This window comes from Epinephelus lanceolatus, chromosome 2 (assembly GCF_041903045.1).
Source record: "Epinephelus lanceolatus isolate andai-2023 chromosome 2, ASM4190304v1, whole genome shotgun sequence".
Lineage (NCBI taxonomy): Eukaryota > Metazoa > Chordata > Actinopteri > Perciformes > Serranidae > Epinephelus > Epinephelus lanceolatus.
Genome location: NC_135735.1, coordinates 39,312,816 through 39,334,789, shown reverse-complemented (window position 1 = coordinate 39,334,789; position 21,974 = coordinate 39,312,816). Strand labels below are relative to the sequence as shown.

The following is a 21,974-nucleotide window of genomic DNA, read 5'->3' as shown; positions in this document are numbered from 1 at the left end:
TGAGCACAGTGGAAAACAAACAGACGCTCATTAGCATGTGTGACCCGTTGGTGGTAAACAGGCTTATTTCCACATGAGTGCAGTGCGAGAATGGATTCCATCGGGACAGTCAAGGTAGGTGGGCCCACCGGCTGCCTTCATGGGGACTTTAATAGGGACTTAACAAATGCAAGTGGACAGGCACAACATTCTCTGGCACAGGGAGGTCATGTTGGTACAGTGAGCACTTGTTAGAGGGTGACTCACTGTATTTGGACTCTTGGGTGGCCACTGATATTCACTTCATTTTTAATGTGCATTTTTTTTCTCTCTCTCTGTGCTAATTGTTGGATTGTGACGGATGCCGAGCGGTGTCTGCCAGAGCTGAGGTAATGTGTGGCGTTCAAATAATGCCTCTGTGCTGTGCTCTGTAAAGTGATGAAAGCAGCCTGTAATTACAGGGATAATCAAAACTGTCAGGGGCTCTTCTATGGACGGTTTTGTTTACTGTCTGCTTCTCTCACAGCATCACAAGCCGCTGGCCCTCCACTTCCTCAGCCTGGACCTCAGACCTCAAAAGATCACTGCAACTGTACCTGTCTGTGTCTCAAACAAAGGGGAAGTCAGTGTGATGAGATGAGTTGTTTTAAAATCCCCACATACAAAGGGTGCAACTTTAACTGTCCTGTCTCCCTATATATATTTAGCTCATAAAGCTACAGTATGACATTGTTTTACTGACACTTTTGTAGCTTTTTTGGGAGCTAATAGACCATGCAAGGCCATGGTAAACAGATGAAACCCCTCTGACAAAGCATTAACACTGTCATGGTTACTGGATTTATACTCACTGCAACCTCCCATAATAGCGACACATGCAAAGGTTGAAGAAAATCACATTTTAAAGAATGTCCGCTGGGGGAATACATTCATATTTTCATAGTTTTTCGCAACAAAGGTTTTAAATTTCACCCCTCCTGTATTAGGCTATATTTTACTTTAACAGGCTGTGGATTGTGAGCCTGCAGTTGGGTCCACTCCCCTCAAGATGGCAGCATTTCGGTGTCGTTTCAAAGGGAAACCCAGAGCCAAGTGTTTTTGCATGAGTTGCTCCAGTACCAAGCTCCAAAACACATGACTACGTGATGATTTTTGTGATACAGGCCTAACATTACACAGCATGGGGATTCAGAACAAAGCGATTTTGTGATTTTATAGTTACTTTAAGTATAATATGAATGATATTCAAGTACAATGGACAAAACTAAATAGCTTAGAATCACATCATAATGTAAAAACAACCATGCCCACATGTTATTTTATGCCAAGATACCAATAAAACAGATGGAACACAGGCACTTGCAGGTTAATCCCTAAGAGCAATATATGAATATGAAGATGAAAGCTATGTGTGTACATGTCTGATGGACAGGCTTATAAATGAAGTCAATATACATATGAAAACACAGCTGTGACTGCGTGGATTCAAGAGTGTAATTACAGGTGGTGCAGACAGACACGATCTTTGTATCAGCAGCCCTCTGCTGTGTGTTTGTGAGCAGCAAAACAACCCTGATCCTGGATCAGCATCCCGGCTTTCCTTCACACCGCGTCGTAAACGGAGTCGCTACGGCGGTGACCAGAGAGGAGAAGGAAAAGTCAGAGGTCTCACTCTGTCTACATTTTTTCATGTTATGGTGATGTGGATGTCTATGAAGAAGTGCACAAAATAATGTATTCGTCAAATTGCAAAGTTTGTTTGTTTATAGACTGCAGGTAGATAAATGACGGTACTACTTTGTAAGCCCTGCCTCGGTGTCTGGTGTTGACGCACGACAACAGTTGGCGCAGTGAAATAGCCTAGCGTTCCACCGGTGCAGATGATACTGACAAAGTAGAGACATGTGGTGTCCTCTTGTTGATGTTGTTTACAGTTTATCCTGTTAAAACACAGGGATAAAACTGACCTTGTGAGTGCCAGACTAGTCACTATGGTAACTGCTCTTGTGTAGTTTGCTGAACTGCAGTCAGAGTGACGCCCACTTTAACAGAAGGCGGGGCAGAAGCCGGAGTGATTCATCTTTTGAAACAGAGACGATCTCTGCGCAGGGCGCCGTGTTTACAGCGAATACGGCAGACTGCAGACTGGCCGAAGGAGACCGTGTATGTACCTGTACATTAATCTGTCCAACTGCGCTGCCCGTTCAGCTATCTATCGACGGAGGGCATTAGATAACCAACTGACTTGACCTAACCTGGAGCAATAAGGTCAAATACTCCATTTTCCGTTGATATGAAGGTGATTTACTCTTACCACAACAACGCGGTGTGTGTGTGCATGATGAGCGGCTGAGGAGGAGGAGGAGGAGGAGAAGAAGAAGGAGGCTGCGGTCTGAAACTAGATTTTATCCAGGATATTTCGAAACAAACGTCGTGTCTTTCACGCAGGGGAGCTGCGTATTGATTTAATATGATACTGAATCGCCTAGACAGCCTCTTTCCATCACATTTTTGAGGGGGTTTGACCCGTGTTCTGCCTCCAGAGGGTCCTCCAGCAGCGGGACGTTGAACGTTTTTCCTCCAGATATGGAGTGTGAAGATGCGGATTACAGAGGAATCCCCGCCGCTAGTTTAACCGCATTGGTTTCATCACACACACCAATGCGGCGTTGTTTTTGGCAGGAATAGACCCGAACTATGAATTCACATTTTCACACCAGAGGGATAAATCGGTGATTTTTTGGAGCACGACTGGACTCCCATTAGGAAACGTGAGAAAGCTACCCCAGCTAGCCCGTTTGTAGTAGCTATTAGCTCCATTAGCCGGCTAACTGCTAAAAGGTGCTGGCTGGAGATTAAAAAAGCTTTTTAATAATTCTGAGCAGGGTTTGTCCACGTTTCCCCCCTCAACATATTTATTTACAGGATTTGGGAGGATTTACTCATCCAGGAATGAGGTCTCGTACGGAAAGGAGCCGCTTGACCTTGTTTTGGGGTCTGATGCTGGGTCTGTCGTCCTGCCTCCGGCCCGCCACCGCAGAGAGTAAGTAATACTACTCCACATTACTACACATGGGGAACATTGTTTTTTTTACATCCTCCGTGTCTGCTTCAATAGGGGAAATAAAGTTAGCGTCCGTCGCAGTGGAAACACAATGCTTTACTAACGTTATATACGCTGTGTATACATAGTGCAACACTGTAATGGGTCGCATTTATGGCGAACATAGAAAAATAAGTGTTTGTAAACAGAGAAGAAACATGCTGTCATTGTAGCTATGTGGCTAAAGGTTAATAAAAGAATTGCTTTTATCTTAATGCATGGAGATCATGTGTTAAACCATTATACAAGGTGCATCTCTAGAAATTACTTTTATATCAATGGGAAAATAATTAAAAATGTAATGTCTTTGTGTGCAAATAACTGAAGATGACTTGGTTTTGGTCAATACTGTGATACAGACTGTAAAAAGACAAGTTGTAATATTGTAACTTGATTTTAAAGCACGCCACAGAAAATGAGTCAGTCCAAGTGTGTTGGTAAATACATTGCCATGACTCAGCCAACGGAGAAAGTCAGTCAAGCTATATATACACAGCACATTGTCAACTCTGAGTCACAATGAGGTGGATTAGAATCAGGCAAAAGTGGAAGGTATCTGTGATCTCAACAGAAAACAGTAAACAGGATTTGAGCACTTAAAGTGTAGGTGATTGCTGGGTTCAGCCGAAGCTTGTCTTTCTCTGCATTCAAAATTTGATTTATTATTGTCATACCCAAGTGAGATAAAGCAATGCAAACTGGGTGCCAACATAAATAATTTGTTGCTGCATGTAGTGAGAGCCTTGACAAATTCAGCTCTGTATATGCTATTAAAGATTAGACATTTCAATTTATTTTTTTAAACAGCGCAGGTCACAGGAAATGATTGTCAGTGAGGTGAAGGTGTAATGGTTGTACAGCCTGGTCCAGTACATTTGGCGCACAAGGTTTAGCATCAAAACATATATATGCCACATAAAGAGAGCAATTGAGCTTTTGGTTAATTTTGTATAATATAAAAGCTTAGCCATTTTCAGTCATTTTATTAACTTCCCAAGGTTTCTGATGAGACAAAGTAGACCTTAACTGGGTGAATGCAACACAACATTGATCTGTTTTGGGCATTCTCTTGTGCCTGGGCATCCTTTCCATTTTGATATTCCCAGTCATTTATTCTCCTTTACTAAACAAACCTGGGGATACCTTGACCTTGGAAATATTTTCATGAATGCCGGCATGCTGCAGCATCCACCCATCCGACAAACTAGTTACCACAGCTCTGAGGTTATGGAGTTTAGTTGGATGTTAGTTCATTGAAGTAATCCATACTTCTTTTAAAGTTTGACGTAACTTTGAGAAGCACCAATTGGCACTGCACAGATGTCCTAGTGTAAGAAATGGGACTTTCTATAGACTTTCTGTATGGCAGCATATATACATATTCTGTCAGCATATAAAGCTTCAAATTGAATGAATTTAAAGCTTCTTTATATATTCAAATTTTCTTTTTATGTGTTGCCATCTGATTTTCTCCCATGTTTCCAGCTAAACTGTAAACTAGGCTCCCTGATTCATCCCATTCATCATGACATGTTGGGGAGGGGTGGGTTGGGGGATTGAACCAGGGTCTGGGTTTTAAAATAGAACAAGCCAAAGTACATTCGCAAGCAAAACAGACTAAGTTCTGTTGATTGGAAAGAGTGAGGAGCTTGTGAACTGTGTGTCATGGGGTTTACTGTTAGCCCCAGTGGTTACAGGACAAACCTGGGAGAAGCAGAGAGGTTCTCCCATCGAAATCCTACGTTTATTCTCGCTCCGGTGTGGAGCTGTCTAAAGGTTCCTTGTGTGGCTAAACTCTGAGCATTCCTGCTGGTTTGCTGTATCAGTTGGAACTAAAGGGTTAGTAGGTTTGGGTTAACCAGGTTCAGCTGTGGTGCTGCAAACAAAGCCTCTCAGATGAATCAAACAAGCTTTATCTGTCAAGAATGATCTTTTGCTAAAGCTTCCCAGCGCATTTCTTCTCACCTTGCCTCTCATGTGGAAAAGTATTTATGAATACGTTCCCCCCCTCGGGCAATCTGTCACTAACGGGATGGAAATGAGGAGTAAATAGACTTGCTGCAGTCTAGTGGCAGTGTATGAAGCACCAGATTAGAGGGCGTATTGCTTCCTATTTCTTGTCTTATGACACTTCTAGTGGATTTCCTCTGATTGTCTGCGGATAGTCTGGGTGCTGCAACCAGCTGGGGAAAGGTTATCAAAAGTAAATATGTGATCTGGAGGCTCATCAAAGCTGCAGAGATAGGCTTGTGTACTCAGCTGTTTAAAATGTGTCAGTATGAGAGGAGAGGGAGGGGGAGTTATTAAGCTGCTACACCTGCTATCCAAATTTTCACTTAGCTGAGCACAAGATGTAAATTTTGATCAGAAACTTGTTTAGTGTCTTCATGAGCGTGGTAAGGAGCAGTTCCCATGAAAGATGGCCATGCTGGCGTTGCAGTGAGGCCACAGAGGGTGAGGCATTAAGGCTGCTGTGATGTAACGTCACTAGGCAGTGTGTCTTTTTACAGGCCCGGGTGTTGGGATTGTATTAACAGGTATGCAGCTCGCTCAAGGCTGCTGACAGTGTGCACTGACAAGTAGATTATAGAGAAAGACATAACAGCCATACCAGCACACTGCCTGCCTTAAATCACACCAAAGGCATTTCATAATGGCTCACCAGAGGCTCTCACGTCCTCTCTAGAGGAGATTTAAACTCTCAGCAGTTTTGGTCAAAAAGACTACAGTTCTTAACCCGCTATTTTATGTGAGAGACAAATTATCCCCAATTAAAAAGCCAAATGCAAAGAAAGGCGATACAACTTTGTCACATTTTAGCTGGGCACTGGTACATTACAAGCTACAGCTCCAGTGTGCTTTGAAGCTTATGTCACAAGTGGGGTTGAAAGAGGTCAATCTTAGGGCAGTTTTACATTCGGTATATTTGTTGTCTGTAGACTTACTATTGTAAAGCATGCTTTTTGGGGAATGAATTAAAGGACAATCTTTAACTTGTTTTCGCCAGTTTACTCACCTAATTTGCACAAATGGGTCCAACTTTCTTTTGCATTTTTCAGAGAGGAGCTGTGGGTCTGTCTGCCCTTTTTTATTGGTGTCTGTTGCTTCTTTCTATACTTATTTTTAACATTCAGTCAACTGGGCTGACTAGTAGTGATTAAGTTTTCAATTTTGACCTGTCACAAATATATTTTCCTATGTAGAAATTACATTTCTGATTTATAGTTATCTTTGATTTAATTATAGATATCAGGAATTTCTTTTTCACCAGTAAGAATAACATTTACAGGTATCTACAATTAAATTCCCACATGTTGAAAAAGGATTGTGACTAGTGGAAATGTAATTATCCATTTCAGATATCAACAACTGTATTCCCGATATGTCCAACATTGTAATTATAACACATCAAAATGGAATTATAGATATCTGTAACTGAGTTTGGATAGAGATCAATGGTAAAAGTTCGCTAGTTGTATTTAAGTTACAGATATCTACAGTGAACAGTTCCACTAGTAAGAATAAATTATTGATATCAAGAATTAACATTTTGAATAGTGAGAAGTGAATTGGAGATATCTTTCATTAGAGTTAGAAAACTCAAATGAAACTTGCATAGTTAATATTTGGTTGACAGTTGCAGTCATAGACAAAGTTCTTAGACACCAGCAGACACTTTGTGTCTTCCCTGGTAACTAACGACCTGTCAGGTGCAGCCACCGTCACTTGTTGCTTCACGTTCTGTGTGCAGTTTTCAAAACCAGGATGCTTAATAGGAGAAATTTTCCCTGAGCCAAGATTACAATCTGAAAGATGAAAAAAGGTGTCATGCTTCCCGTTCTCTGGGCTGCATTTTAGGACTGCTGTGACATCAGGAATTTTTAATACCTGTTACATACAGGAGATGCTGGTCGGACCTGCGTCACTGTGTTAATGTGAACTGGGTATAGGAAAGTTACCATCTTTTGTGAACTTTGCTACTGCTGAGTTAAACTGTAACATTGTGTTGTTCACAGTTACAGAAACGTGTTTGATTTTTTTCAAACAGTAAGCACAGTTAGTACAATATATTTTAGAACAGCAGACATTTTTCTTTAGTTTCTCAAATGGAAAAGTACATTTCAAGTTTCTGAAAGTTAGCAGGAACATATTACCTCCCTCACGAATAAGTGAGCGATCACTATAGGAGGGTTACTAGTCACACACACTCGTGAGTTTAGTTGTTTTATTACTTACCCTCAGTGTGCAGTAGGGCAATGTCACACAGTCATAGTATTCAGATTCAGAATACTTTATTGATCCCCGGGGAATAGCCTTTCCTTCTGTGTGTGACTGACCGCAGAGCTGCTGTTTAGTGAACACGTTCAGAGCATGTGAGCTGCACAACTAAAAGATTTCAATTTCTTAAATATCATGTTGGTCATGAACTTCAGTAGTGGTTAACAGTCTTGTTTATTTAAGGGTGAAGCATACAATCTTTGACTATAGCAAAGCATTCAATTATGTTTTCATTTTCTAATCCACAGTAAACCATTACTGATTATTAAAGCTAAAATTACAACACACTGTATTGAGAATATAAAATAGTGATAGGCTTTTCCAATATTGTGATGTGTCATTTTGTGCTATGCCGTCGAACCGCATTGGAAGGTTTGGGAAAAATTTCCATTGCCAGTAGAAAAAGTTCAGGGTGTTCTTTTGGAAATTAAACATTGTTCCACCTCAGAAGCAGTGTGGGTTTCTCGAGAAACAACACATATGGTTTGCGGAACTACAGATTTTGGTATCAGTAATACTGTCTTATTATGTGCATTTATTGGTCTTACTTATTCACATTTAACAGTTTGTAAAGTACTGTCTAACTTGTTTTTCTACTCTTTAAACTTGGACAGTGATGCATAAAGTATACTCATTTGCCTTACTATAATTTGTTAGAGAATGATTGGAAGATTAAAATCTAAACAGTGCATTTATTGTGACAGGTTTATTACATATTACACTATAACTTATTTCCCTAGATTATACAGTGATGTGTACAGCCTTGGGGTACAACATCTAGTGTGAGAATATGTGTAGCTGTTGGCACATTGCACAAGCTCCAGGTTTTGCTTTTAGGGCAATCCCCTGATTAAACAAAATGACATGAATTTACACCTGCAACACCAGATCAAATGTTTAATTATAAATTGTATTTTGTTAATTAAGACAACCATTGAATGTTTGCTGGTTATGTATAGTCTTTTCCAGACCTCTCTGTGTTGCAGTCATACAGTAAAACTTTATAGACGAGCATTAAAGCAGTAGTGTGACAACCTGTTAGCTGGTTGGTGTGAGTTTTCCATGACTCACTGCCCTCCAGCTTTTGAAGTCTAAATCCTCCTCACAGTGATGTGTGATAATGGCCTCCATGTTTCTGTGGGTGCTGCTGGGGCTTCAGGCGAAGTATTGTTTAGAGCATAGCACACAGGTGGGAGTAAAAGTTGGAAAGGCAAACACTCCACCGATCATCACCATCATGCCGTACCAAACTTTTCCTAATGCGGGTTTGGATTTAGAGCTGTGCCTTTCATACACTCTGTTCTGCAATTGATTTGGTTCAAAGTATTTCTTTGTCTAAATAGAGTCAAACACTACAGTCTCAGTAAATAAAGTACGGCTCATGAAGTTAAAAACCAATCTAAACAAATGTATTTTACAGAATGCATTAAATTGCAGCTGTCCTTTGTTGTCTGTTCTTTGAGCTGAAGCCCAGAAATGTTCACCTCTGCTGTACATCATTCTTCAAGTCATTAGATAGTAGTGAATACAAAGGTGCTACATGCTCAGACTTTTCCAGGAGGGCATGCTACACTGCATCTACAACAGCTGCTTTTATCCATGTTAGCAGTAGAGCTGCAACAATTAATCGATTGATTAATTAGGTGATCGAAAGAAAATTATTTGCCAACTATTTTGATACACAATTAATCATTTCAGTAATTTTTCAATCAAAAAAAAAATCTGGTTCCAGCTTCTTAAATGTGAGAATTTGCTGCTTTTCTTTGTCTTTTACAAAGGTAAATGAACAGTCTTGAAGTTTTAGACTGATTTAAAGATGTCGCATTTAGCTCTGGGAAATTGTGATGAACATTTTCCGCTTTTTTTAAATGACATTTTATCGATTTAATGATTGATCACTCGTAAAAAATAATCAGCAGATGAATCCATATTGAAACGGAAATATCTAGTCTATTGGCTAGATTGTCACTTTACACATTCATGCTCCCCAGAGGTTAAATCCTACTTTTCCTCTAGGGCCTCTCTAGGCATGGTGACATTGATTGACATCTGTGATTTTAACAGGTGATTTTGAATGAAACGTCTTCTCAACTACTGAATAGATTGTCATGAAATTTAGTACAGAGGTTGATGTAAGTTGTAACAAATGGAGACTTGACTTGAGCCAGTACTTTCTTTACAAAAACCTGCATCAGCCTCAGCTGTACTTTGGTTTTAGGGCCAATTAGCAAATGCTAGTATGCTAAAATGCTAAAATAAGATAATGAACAGGGTACACATTATACCTGCTAAACGCCAGCATGTACGCATTTTTATTGTGAGCATTGTAGCATGTTGACATGGGCATGTTAGCACAAAACACCGCTGTGCCTCACGGGCTGTTGCCTTGGCTGTAGACTCTTGTTTCGTGAAGAATGATGATGACCGAGCACTTGTGAAACTCCCTCATGATTCATTTTGTCCTTTCATTTAACAAGTTGCTTTGTCACATACACTGTATTTGATCAACCGAGTGTGCACAGTTTTTTATGGATGATGTATTTTATAGTTGATTGTTTCTATTGCTTTCATGTGTCGTAAAAGCCTGACTAAAGCAGACAGTGAAACAAAAGGCTGGGGTCATATCAGGTGGACACAAGAGCAACAATAGCCTGAAGGCAGAGTAATGTAAACTTTATTGCACTGTTAACCTGAGCTTGAATAGAATCTGACCCAAGTATTTACTCTGTCACGCCATGTCAAGATGACATTGATGATGAGAACTGCAGGGCAAACATGTTTTGTCAACAACTGCACAATTCAAGTGCACTGTCAATATTTAAAATACGTACAAACAAGCATCTCTTTATAAATGTAACTATTTCAGAAATGAACAGTGTTTTGTTAATTGTAACATTTAACATTACAAATAGAGTGTAAATAAAGTGTAATATGTCAAGGTCATTTGTAAGAATGTGTTGACTTTTAGCAAGAATAGGCAAGGCTGTTGTGATGATGAAGCTGTTATGATCCCTGCAGAGGGCATCACATAAACGGATACAGCAAAGAAATAAGTAAGAATGGAGCAAATAATGTTTTAGATATTTATGTTACTGTTGAGTTTAATGCATCGCGGCCCCTCAATCTCTACTTTTGTTTGTCTCCTACAGTCTGTGGCCCCAGCATCGACATCGGGAATGACATCAGTGAATTCAGGCGTCTAGAGAACTGCACAGTGGTGGAGGGCTACCTACAGATCCTCCTTATCGGTGACAAAAACAACAACAACATCAACCAGGAAGTCTTCCGCTCCCTCAGTTTCCCAAAGCTGACCATGATCACAGACTACCTGCTGCTATTCCGGGTGTCCGGCCTGGACAGTCTGAGCACACTCTTTCCCAACCTCACCGTCATACGAGGACGGAACCTCTTCTACAACTATGCCCTCGTGATCTTTGAGATGACCAGCTTGAAGGACATTGGCCTGTACAACTTGAGGAACATTACCCGTGGCGCCATCCGCATTGAGAAGAACCCCGAGCTCTGCTACCTGGACTCCATAGACTGGTCCCTCATCCTGGACGCAGAGTTCAACAACTACATTGCCGGGAACAAGCAGTCCAAGGAGTGCAGCGATGTTTGTCCAGGCATCATGGAGAACAACCCTCAGTGCAGAAAGACCATGTTCAACAACAACTATAACTACCGCTGCTGGAATTCCAATCACTGCCAGAAAGGTAAGCTGACTGTCACACATGATAGCTCCTCAGGGATTTGAATTGCAAATAGATCATGCAGACAGTCTAGCCTTTGGCCTGATTTGTGTAGATGTGAATTTGGGAGTGTAATGAACGGCTCTGTGCCTACAGCTGTGGCCTGCTACCTGTCACTTTAACTGCTTTAGCTGTTGTGTTTTGGCTGCGGGGAAGGAGGAAAGCAGGGGGATGTTGTTATGCATGATTGGCTTGTCTGCAGATCTTTGCTGTAATATATCTCAGCTGTTTATCCGAGTTAAGGAAAGATGAAGAAAGAGCTAAACAGGGGCATTGTTGAGACTGCAATTTTGCCTCAGCCCATGTTGTTGTTGAGAAAGATTTTCTAAATGTAAGCGACTACTGGCTGTAAAGTATCAACCTCTGTTTACTTAAATGCAAAAAACTTGTATTTTAGGGTGGCTACCCATAGTAATTGCAGTTTTCTCAACAGAGACAGTAGCTCACATATTTGGGTGTCTTGTGGCGTTCGTTTGATGCCATGCAAGTTCAATACAAATGTTCTCATCTGCCTAAACAAACTGAACTAAAGGAGTAAATGCTCCAGAGTTTAATTAAACTACTCCAGCACAATGAGTGTGAACTCGCCCTTTAATTTTGTGTTTACGACTGCAGCGTTTTAGATGACTTGTTTTGCTGGTGCGTTTCAGACAATGTGTTTTGGCTGACTGAGTGCGTGTGTCTGGCTGAATTGTTTCCCTGGTGACTGGCGCCTTGCTGCAGACTCAGCATGTTGATGTTTTCAGTCTTGTGACATGGAACTGTCGCAGGACTGGCCTGGATTGCACGCATGTACATACACACATAGACACACACACACTGTCACCATCATTAAACATACTCGAAGCGCAGACAGAGATGCAGGCACACACACATGCAAACAGACAGATCACAGAGATGCAAATATGTCTGACTGTCTGACATATGCACATACGCCGGCCCTCTTTGTGGGTTGTTGGAGTGGCAGAGTGTAGGCATGATGGAAAAGAAGCCAGGAGGTGGAATATGTTGGAGGAAGACATGTTGGATGGATGGAGGGGGTGTCAGGTGGAGGAGCAGAACTCTGTGCTGTTTATCATTTCTCTTGTCAGGAAGAAAATATTAAAGGATGTCAAGGTCACTCAGCAGCAAAACAGGTGAAAAAGATCAAGATAGTTAAGAGCTAAAGTCTACAGAAAACAGTGTTACAGTGAACCACCACATCACCGAGTGATCGAGAGAAAAGACAAGGAAAAATAAAGGGAACCTTTGCTGATATTCAACCAGCTATATGTCATCAAAGTGTGCGCAGGTAAATGATGTTTGGCTTCTCCCTTGCCGTTAGCGCCTGGACCTTCGCCAGTGGATGAGTGGGGAGCTCAGGGAGAGCAAGAGATTGTATGGAGCACAGCTGTGTAGTTGTTGGACCCTTGTTGGAGCTGGCCAATGCTTCGCAATGATTTAATGCATTCAAGGGGTGGGACCTAGCAAATGGTCAATTGCTACATTGTTAGCATTACCAGCAACTAGAAACTTGGAGATAAAGTTCATCAGTGTGATATTTATATGGTGTGTCTAAGTATTGTTCGGGATTTTGTCTGACTATTATGATGATAATATTGATGAAAATTATGAAATTGACATTCAGGCACTTTGTCTATACATATATATGCAGTGTTTCTCCTATAATTGTACAGGCCAACAGGACACCTGTTAGGCCAAACAAAAATTTCTTTAAATGTCAAAAACAACGCCAAATATCCATTCCAGTGTTTGCCTTATAGTTATTCTGCAGCAGAGCACTATGTGCTATGAAATGAGCGGTGTATCGCCATGAGTCTGTGAATGAGGCAAGTGTCTGTGGTTAGTTGACATGTCTGTAATAAGAGCAGGACAGTCTGATATCTAAATTGCTTAAGTCGGTTGAATACTGACCAGGTCAAAGCAGGCAACCTAGGGAAAACACTGCATATACTAGTATGTGGTAAGGAGGTCAAGTGTAGCAGCACTGCACAAGGACGGCACAGGGCCATCTTTCTGTCTCCACTCTGTTGAGACTAGACTTAAACATGTTGTTCAGAGGGTGGGGGCTGTGAAGGACAGGAAAGAGATTTGGATATTATTTTAACTTTTATCTTTAATTTAATAGTAAATGAGTTACTCATGAGAATATGCTAAGTAAAAAGGGTAGGTATTATAAGCAGAAGCTTCTGCCTCCACCTTTTTGGTCTGTATTTTTGGTTTTCCTTTTGATTTAATGCTGTGATGTTATATATTCTTAATTATGTGCATTGCTCTTGGAAAATTATTAACAACGGCCAAAATATATTACCCCTACTACTACTACTACTACAGCTACTACTGAATAGCCAACAACTAACACAAAATGCCTTGACTAGTAGTACTTCTGTTACCAGTGCTAGTGCTGCTGCTACTACAGTTTCTCTTACTATTGCCTCAACTACAAAGCCATCTGCTGCTCCTACTAACTACTATTACTACTACTTCTCCCACTAAGATTACAACAGTTGTCTGTGGATACTGCTTTGTGTACCACTTTGCTACTAAAACCATTATTAACAAGTAATAGTTCTCGGGTCACATTCTTTTTGTATGCAGCTGTATGATGTCAGAGCCCAAATAGACACATGTACACACAGACCTCTGCTCCACTGTACTGGTGACTTACTGGTGCCAGCGCAGTTTAAGCGGAGTGAAAAGCATCCTCTTCTCTTAACTTAAGAAACTGTACAATTAAACAGAAAAGAGTACAAGGAAACAGGAGGGACTCTCAACCTGTCAATCTGGAAAGGTGAGACACTTTTAGGAATAACTGATGTGTTCAGTTGGCATCTCCCTATCCAAGAGGTTGGTATGTATTGTTAAGTTTAAGTAGACTAAATATAGAAGAAGTGGAGAATGATCCCGTGAAGATGCATAAGCAGTCAACCAGGCTCCTGAGGGAGTGTGCCAGCCAGGGCAAATGGGCCATCATTTGCTGCTGCCGCTGCCTTAAAACAGCATTGATCTCAAACAACATGAGCACTACTGCTCTCACTGCAGAGACTGCATTGTTGTGCTATTTATTAGGCGGTTTATTGGAGAAGTCTGGTGGTAGTAAAAGCAGGCTTCATTAAAAAGGGGAAGGCCGATAGCTGGAGTAGTTTTAGCAGGCTGACCAAACAGTGCTCATTCCCTCAAGTTGTTGTCTGGCGGCTCCAGTACCTGCAGATCAGAGGCTGTTTATATGTATGCTATTTAGTCTTGTGTGTTAGTTTGGAGCAGTAAAAATAATAAAGCCTGATGCTGCTATACTTGGAATCGTGTCTTTTTACTTGGTTTTGGACCAGTATCAGCAAACACTTTGACAATAGAGGATTAAATTATGATGGTTTTCATTTGTCTCTGCAGATAACACCCTGTATCAAGCTTCAGTAATCTTATCTGGGATCTATTGTTTAAATGTGTGCCTTGCTTACAGGCCTTCTGCTGTGCTGGCATGGGAGTCAACTTTGTATTCAGAGGCATTTTATTTCCAGACCTGGTCATTCATCAGATCAATAAATGAGGGAAGGGAAAAGTGCAAGCCCTGGTTTTATGGAGTTAATAATATAAAGGACATTCTTTCAGCCAGAACTCATTCATAAAACTGTTACAAGGAAAAGAGGGTTCAAAGGCTGTTTCCCTCTCTGGGAAAGTGGAGTGTTTTTCAGTCGTGGTGGTGGGGGCTACATTCTCCCATGTTTACTTCCCCCGTTTGTTTTTTTGGAATCTGGTTTGGGTGTTTTGTCTCGTTCATAACTCATAGGCTTCTTCTAAAGAAGAGCCATGTCCGTGCATGCTGGGAAACAAACACACACTCTCTCTCTCAAACACACAAACCCGCACACACGCGTTCTCATTGAACAGCATGGGGGATGTTTTTCTGGTGCTTTGTATGGTCTGAGGAGATGAAAGCACATCATTAAAGTACAAAGTAGGTCTTCAGGGGTTTACTGGAAGGAATTTTTGTCTTTTGTCAACCCCTGGCTGAAGGGATTACACATTAAACTAGAGGGATTGTCTTCAGGGTTGTTGCTAGTTTAATTTACTGCACTTGACATGTCAGTGTTTGCTCATTTATATTTGTATTTAAAGTATGTAGTTAGCAACAGTAGTGTTGCTAGTCAGGATAGAAATCAAGTATGGAAACAAATATTATGTGTAGGATTTGAAAGTTTTGGCCCCTGCAAGACTTGGCCCATATGGGGTGCACACTCTACCAGATAAGCTGCTTCGCAATCTCTAATGGTGGTATCAAAAAAGACACTGGCAGACACACACTCGGCCTGTTTAGGGCTGCCACATGATTTTGTTTTGAAAATAGAAAACTTTTGGCAGGAATTAGTAGATCGTTTTATTTGCTCACAAAAAAAGTACGCCTTTACAGTTTAACTGTGATGTAAAAACAGTGATCTGTGCTGACTCAAAGTTTTTGATCTCAGTAAATGGTACAAGACTTGGACGGTATCGAGTTATTACATTATATCATGGTATTTAGAAATACTGTCAGAAATACAGGCTATCCTCTTTCCATTAAACTGATACAGAGATGCTGTAGTGAGGCGATGTGTTGTAGTGCACAGCACATGTCACCAGAGGTCCATCTCTAGAGGTGGAACAGGAAGCTGAGAAAGATAGCGACTTGGAGTGGTGGGGTTAACAATACCATATACAGTAAAATTGAAAAATGCCTCTGCTCCTGTTTAGCCTACTGCTGTTTCGGTATCCACTGCAGCAACAAGTGTCATTGGATCTTAAAGCAAGAATCCATGGAAGAAAGGCACTTATTTCCTTACTTGCATTATTCTATGGGCTGTAAATATTCGAACCCAGCAAGACTTGTCAAAGTTTGCTTATTGCATACACACAGCATTGTAGGCTAAACAATGCCATAAATGCTATAATGACTTCTATCACAAGCAGCTCAGATTTACACCTTTTTTTTTTCTGTACAAATGTCGTCATGTAAGGCATACCCCAGTGAAATGTCAGGAAGGTTTAAAAAAAACGGATACTTCCCAAGCCTAAATAGATAGAAATTTCTAATAGAAAGTCCCTTAAGGTACTCTGATTCACTGTTAATTACAACATTGATAAGCTTAGTGCTTAATTGCTTTTATTTAGCACACAAGAAAATGATCAACTTCATTTTTCCTAGAAATATATGTCTTTTTGACCCACAGCAGATGTATTTGTATGGTGTATATGTTGGCTGATAAGTAACAAGAAATTGCAGTGCTCATGTACCAAGATAGGTTTGAGCCAGTTTGAGTAACTGCCACTAATACATAGTTTATCCAGCAGTGAGCACTGACAAAAGAATTTTTTAACTGTTAAATATCCCACTCAGTGCTTATTTTGGTCACAGGTTTTATCAACCAAGATTAAGGGGTCATTGTCAGAACGTTTGTTTTAAGGTGTGTTTTTATGCTGTACTGGCAAAAAAAACATTGGCCTATATTGCTGTCCGATGTTTTTTTTTTGTTTCACAATCAAACATTAATATCACTGTCTGCTTATGAGCTCTTATGAGTTGGGGCCTTCTTGGTATTTGAGGCACATCCCATATAACTACAACATACCAGGATCAGTTCCAGGTGAGGACCTTCATTTCATGTTATATCCCTCCTCCTTTTATTAGTGTTGATAAATGGGGAATGACGTCTTCCACCAATTCTCAGCATGTCAGATTGTCTGTTTATGCATTATGCAGAAACAAGTAGTGCTGTTATTTTTTTTAATGGAAATCCTGAACACATTGCTGTGGTATCAGTGAAATTGTGCGTGTTAGCTGACATGCAGGCGACACACTATCAGCTGTCTAGCAGGAAAACGCACACTGTGTGTGTGAAAGAGAGCTTAAGAGAGTCACTCACCACAGAGGGTGAGTGAGTTGTGGATTCAGTCCCAGCAGCCCCCCTCCCTCTCCTGTTTTCTGGTTGGTTTTGGATGTGGTAGATCCAGTGTTTATTTACCCAGTGCTTCTCTAGTGCTAAATGTGAGGCCATTTTTAAACTTATATTTTCTTAATGTGAACTAGCTGTTTTTCAGATTCTACCTCACTAATAGGCCCGTTTCCACTGAAGAAGTTCCTGGTACTATTTGGGGGGCAGGAACTACTACAGGAACGTCCTCTCGTTCGGCCCTCTCAACCGCCGTGTCTCCACTGAGTGGAGTACGAGGAAGGTTCCTGTAAAGTTACGGGCTGCCTCTGGATGTGACGTAATCGTTGCGCGACCATTTTGACCGGGGCAACGTAGGGACACTGTTAGCCGATAGCAGTGTCTGTAATAACTCACTAAATGGCCCGTGAAAAAAATATTTTGTCTTACTTACAACATGATTGAGCTAACTGGAGTAGTTTCATGTTGTATCCGACAATGGGAGGCTTTTAACAGATGACATCTTGATGTTAGCTGCTGCTGTTAGCTGTCCCTGTCAGCTGATGCTTTCTAGACATCGTGATTTCCCAAAACTGAATAAATACCACACATAGCAACACAAAACTGCTTTGCTAGCGCAATCATGTTGTAACTAAGATATCCGCAGGAAAGAAAAAATTTTCACGGGCCATTTAGTGAGATTTTTTTTACATGGCGGCGAAAGCTATATGAACGAGCTAATCCTCGTCTGCTGAGTTTTAAAAATGCCGGCTATTTTGTTGCTTTCTGTTGACGTCACATCCCTCCTTGAGTATATCCAATCAGCACCAAGTAATCCCCAAGCCCCAGCCAGGAGTCTTTCGGGGCCGTTCTGAGTACCTACCCCGAGGCAGGGACTTGTTTAGCCCCCGTAAAAGTTCCGTAACTCTGTCCCTCGGGGGTGGTTCCTACGGTGGAGACACGCACCAATGGCCCCGGCCCTGTAAAATTACCCTGGAGTTCCTGCGGTGGAAACGGGCTTAATGTTTTGGGGGTTTTCAGTAGTGAACCATCCCTGCTGTACCTCATCTCGGAAGTTCCTGTTCTCTCCCCGCATCTTTAAGATGAGGTAGCTGGGATGAATATGGATTGTGTTGAGGCATTGATGTGGACTATAAAGTGTTGGGTTGTGTTAAGACTTTGGGACTGAGACATAGTTCCATTGATGAACTTTGTAATAATACTTCCTCCTTGCGCCTTTTGAATACAACCAGGCGCTGAAACCTGGTATTAAGTAGTGTTGATAACCTCCCACAATATCTGTTCTTTATCTTGTACTTTTGTAATACCTATACCACTTAAAATTTAAAATTATGTGTTGACCAAGTAGCGTCAGTGTTCAAAATTATATTTCCTTGGCTCAGTCTGTCATACCCACACACTCAGCAAATTCATCATCATTCCTGTGCCAAAGAAAATACAGACAGCCTGCCTAAATGACTGCCACCCAGCAGTAAACATTCTGTTGCTGCCGTTACACAGGTCAGACGCAGTGTTAGTCCTTGAATGAGAATGCAGCTGGTTTCATCAAAATCCATCTGCTCCGTCTCCCCAGACAGAGTACTCAGACTACATTCTGGCGCTCTGAGAGAGTGGTGCTCTGAATAACTGAATGGTGTATATATACTCCAACAGCGCCCCACATTAACAAACAGTTCTGTTTGTGCCAGAGTGCACTCTAGCACAAATTGCACAGGGTGCAGCTCCAAAAATAGAAAATCTATATGTGGCGGTAGTGTTGATATTGTGGTGGGCCGCCACAAACTTAACTTGTGTGTGGGAAAACCTGAGTGCTTTGAAGGGCTGGTTAAGGATTACATCTGCTCCTCACTTCCAAGCGCATTGGACCCACTTCAGTTTGCCTGCTGTCCCAGCCAATCAACAGATGACGCCATAGCACACATCCTCCACACTGACCTCTCTTTCTTGGACAAGTAAGGGAACTATGTGATATTGCTGTTTATTGACTACAGTTCAGTATTTAACACCATAGTTCCCTCCAAACTTGTCACAAAGCCTAAGGAGCCGAGATCAAGGTGGAGAGGGTGGACAGCTTCAAGTCCTTTGGTGTCCATATCACAGAGGGCTTGACCTGGACGCTGCATACTGACTCAGTGGTGAGAAAGGCAAGGTAGAGACTGTTTCATCTCAGACGCTTGAGGCAATTTCAGGTATCCCCTCGAAAACTGAAAGGGTGACGTGGGAAAGGAGTGAATGAGGAAAGGAATGTATGATAATGTGATATACTGAAGCAGTGAGTGTTGATGGATACATTGCAGCTACAGCTGTTGTTTCACAATGTTGAAGCCTTTAGACACAGTTCAGTCCAGATGATAAGTGTTATAGTGAGTTCAGAAATAGTTTTTTCTCTACTTTTGTTTTTAAGTGAAGTAGGGGAGTGACACCTGCCAGGGTTTATTAGGTAAAAAGGAATAGCCAGTTGTAACATAATACAACAAAGACATGATGAATTGAAAGTAGAAGAAAACAATGGTGGTAATTTTGGTGTATTTCACCCTCTCCAGCCTTAAATATTTATTATTCTATTTTGATATTAATTAAATATGTCTGCCTGCAACAAACAAAACTTTTTCAATTTTATCAGTTTATCAATAAAAACACACATTGCACATGCATGACATGGCTGTGTCTAGTCTTATATTTAGATATTTTAGTGAGAACATATACAAGTCACTATGTTGGCTATACTAAGAGCACTCGTAGTTGGTATATCCAGCCCTTAGGTTTGAATCCAGGCTTTGAAAAAGCCAGTCACATCTTCAGATATAAGTCATATTTGGTTAAATGATCTGTGAGAGAACTGAGTTCAGATCCACTCTTCTTGTATGCTCTCAATAAATGCCATAATTACACTAGATAAAACCTTTCAAGATACTTTGATATGATGTTCTTGTCCTTTGGGAATTGTATCAACAGTTTTATTGTCTTCTCCTACAGCAGACATTTTAAAAGCAGTTATTGGTCATCACAAAAAAATCACATCAACATGATGATCCACAACTAGCCATGCACCCCGTACCCTGACCCAGAACCCGGAGGCTGTCAGGGCTTGTAATTATAGGGACTACTTTGTAAACCAGGCACATCCATGACTACTTTTAGTGAACAGTCACACCCATCCCTGGAATTCCTGGAAGAGAACATTACTGGTTTGGCTGTGTTGAAGTGCCTACTGTAATTATGTGGCCTTTAATTGTGCTCTGTTAACACCGTCAGATTCGGATGAGCTGTGACCAGGGACTAAGATGAGTCTCTTGTTTGTGGATTTGAGGCTGGATGGAATAGTTTATGTTTTGTTATAAGGGCTCATTTTCCATCACTTCACTCCGCTATGATCACAGTAAAATTAGAATGAAAGAAGGAGAAAAAAAAGGCAAAATACTTTGGCATTGTTGGAAGTTTTGTGTCCTCTTGTTTATGACTGTAGTTTTGCATTGTCTGACCAATTGTCTGTAATTGTCAGGATGTAACAAGAATAAAAACAAACTGTTGATACATTTAGGCTATCTAGAGCTCAATGAAATGTTTTAATTTTTCCCAGATTCCATTTCATTTTTTTCCAAAATCTGTTTTCCATTTCATTTTTTCTGAACTTTATGTTTTACAATTAAAGGGTGATTTCAAAATGCCTGACAAAGATCTGTGTTAGATTGAAATGTTGCACAATCGAAATTACTGTGAGCTTTTAATACAGTGTACGGATCTCCTGTCTGGTTGTTAGAATTTAAGCACATCGTCACATTGTGGATAAATACAATTTCAGCAGTTCAATAGAAAATATTACAAATTGAATGAATATAAATACATTTGATGTAAAAACATTGCATTACTTTTTATTTAAAAAAAAGTGCGTCAATACCATTATATAAATATAATATTTCATTCTGTTGTAAAATTAAGTGCTTTGTATCTTAGCTTCATAACTCTCTGCTCTAAATGTAGCTGTTAGTTAATTCCTCAGTTTGTTTGGATGATTAAAGCCTTCTCAGGGGGACTTCAAAGGCCGTGACACACCAAGCCGAAGTTTGCCCATTAGTTATTGTTGGGCTGTCATTGAGCGTCTGTAGGTGTGGGACATTTCACTGTTGCCCCGTGTAGGCCCTGTCGGCTTTCTTTTGCTGATTCAGCGTGTTGAATTGGCAGCGGCAGAGCCTGTCAGTGAATGACATCACTGTCATTGGTAGTTCAGCTCAGCGCACGAGAAGGGAAATGGAAGTGGGGAGTCAAGAGGAGGTAATATCAAAACAATCTTGTTATATAAGGTAATATTATTTTTCTTTAGCCATTGAACTCTTTAGCTGAAACATTTCCTGATGGTTTGTGTTGTTGTTCCCTGGTGCATGGTAAATATGGTTTGTTCTCTGAACACTGGATACTGTTGGTAATATGCTAACTAGCATCGAGATGGTTTTTAGTTTCCCTTTTTGAATGACAAATACAGACTATCGCCATCTGCTGGTGTGGAGACTTATTTCTTCTCACACAGGCGCAGAACATACATTCTGGTTGGCTGTCAGCTGTAGTCTTTGTAGTGTGTTCATGTGCAACTTTCTGGCCGAGCCACAGGCATCATGGGGCAACACATCAGTCAGCTTTCATTGCTGCTAGTTCTCTGAAGTCGATTTGGTGTGTCTGGGCCTTTACACGTTACTGCAGCCTCCGACAATAACACTTCCTGTCAGGATTTGTTTTTTCAGCAAACCATCATTAAAGAATAAAGCAATTTCTCTCACAATTCAGTGGGATTTCCTAATTTATAAGCGTGGCAGGTTGCATGTTTCTACATCGCAGAAATCATAGGACCCTAATATATTGAGCTTTCCTGTCGCAGTTTCAGATCCAATTGGTGCGCTCATTACTAATAATCTTCAGACAGGTTTGATAGTAGATGACATGGGT

The 21,974-nt window shown here is 40.8% G+C and overlaps 1 protein-coding gene across 2 annotated transcripts in view; it reads left to right on the top strand.

The window, feature by feature from the left end:
- Positions 1 to 2,086: 2,086 nt before the first annotated feature.
- Positions 2,087 to 21,974, top strand: part of LOC117253608 (insulin-like growth factor 1 receptor) — a 48,974-nt gene continuing 29,086 nt past the window's right edge. For both annotated transcript variants that reach the window (XM_033621173.2, XM_078161613.1), the window contains exons 1-2: positions 2,087 to 3,022; positions 10,510 to 11,076. In XM_033621173.2, coding sequence (XP_033477064.2) covers positions 2,932 to 3,022; positions 10,510 to 11,076 — 658 coding nt within the window. In that variant the 5' untranslated portion in view covers positions 2,087 to 2,931. The remainder of the gene's footprint in view (positions 3,023 to 10,509; positions 11,077 to 21,974) is intronic.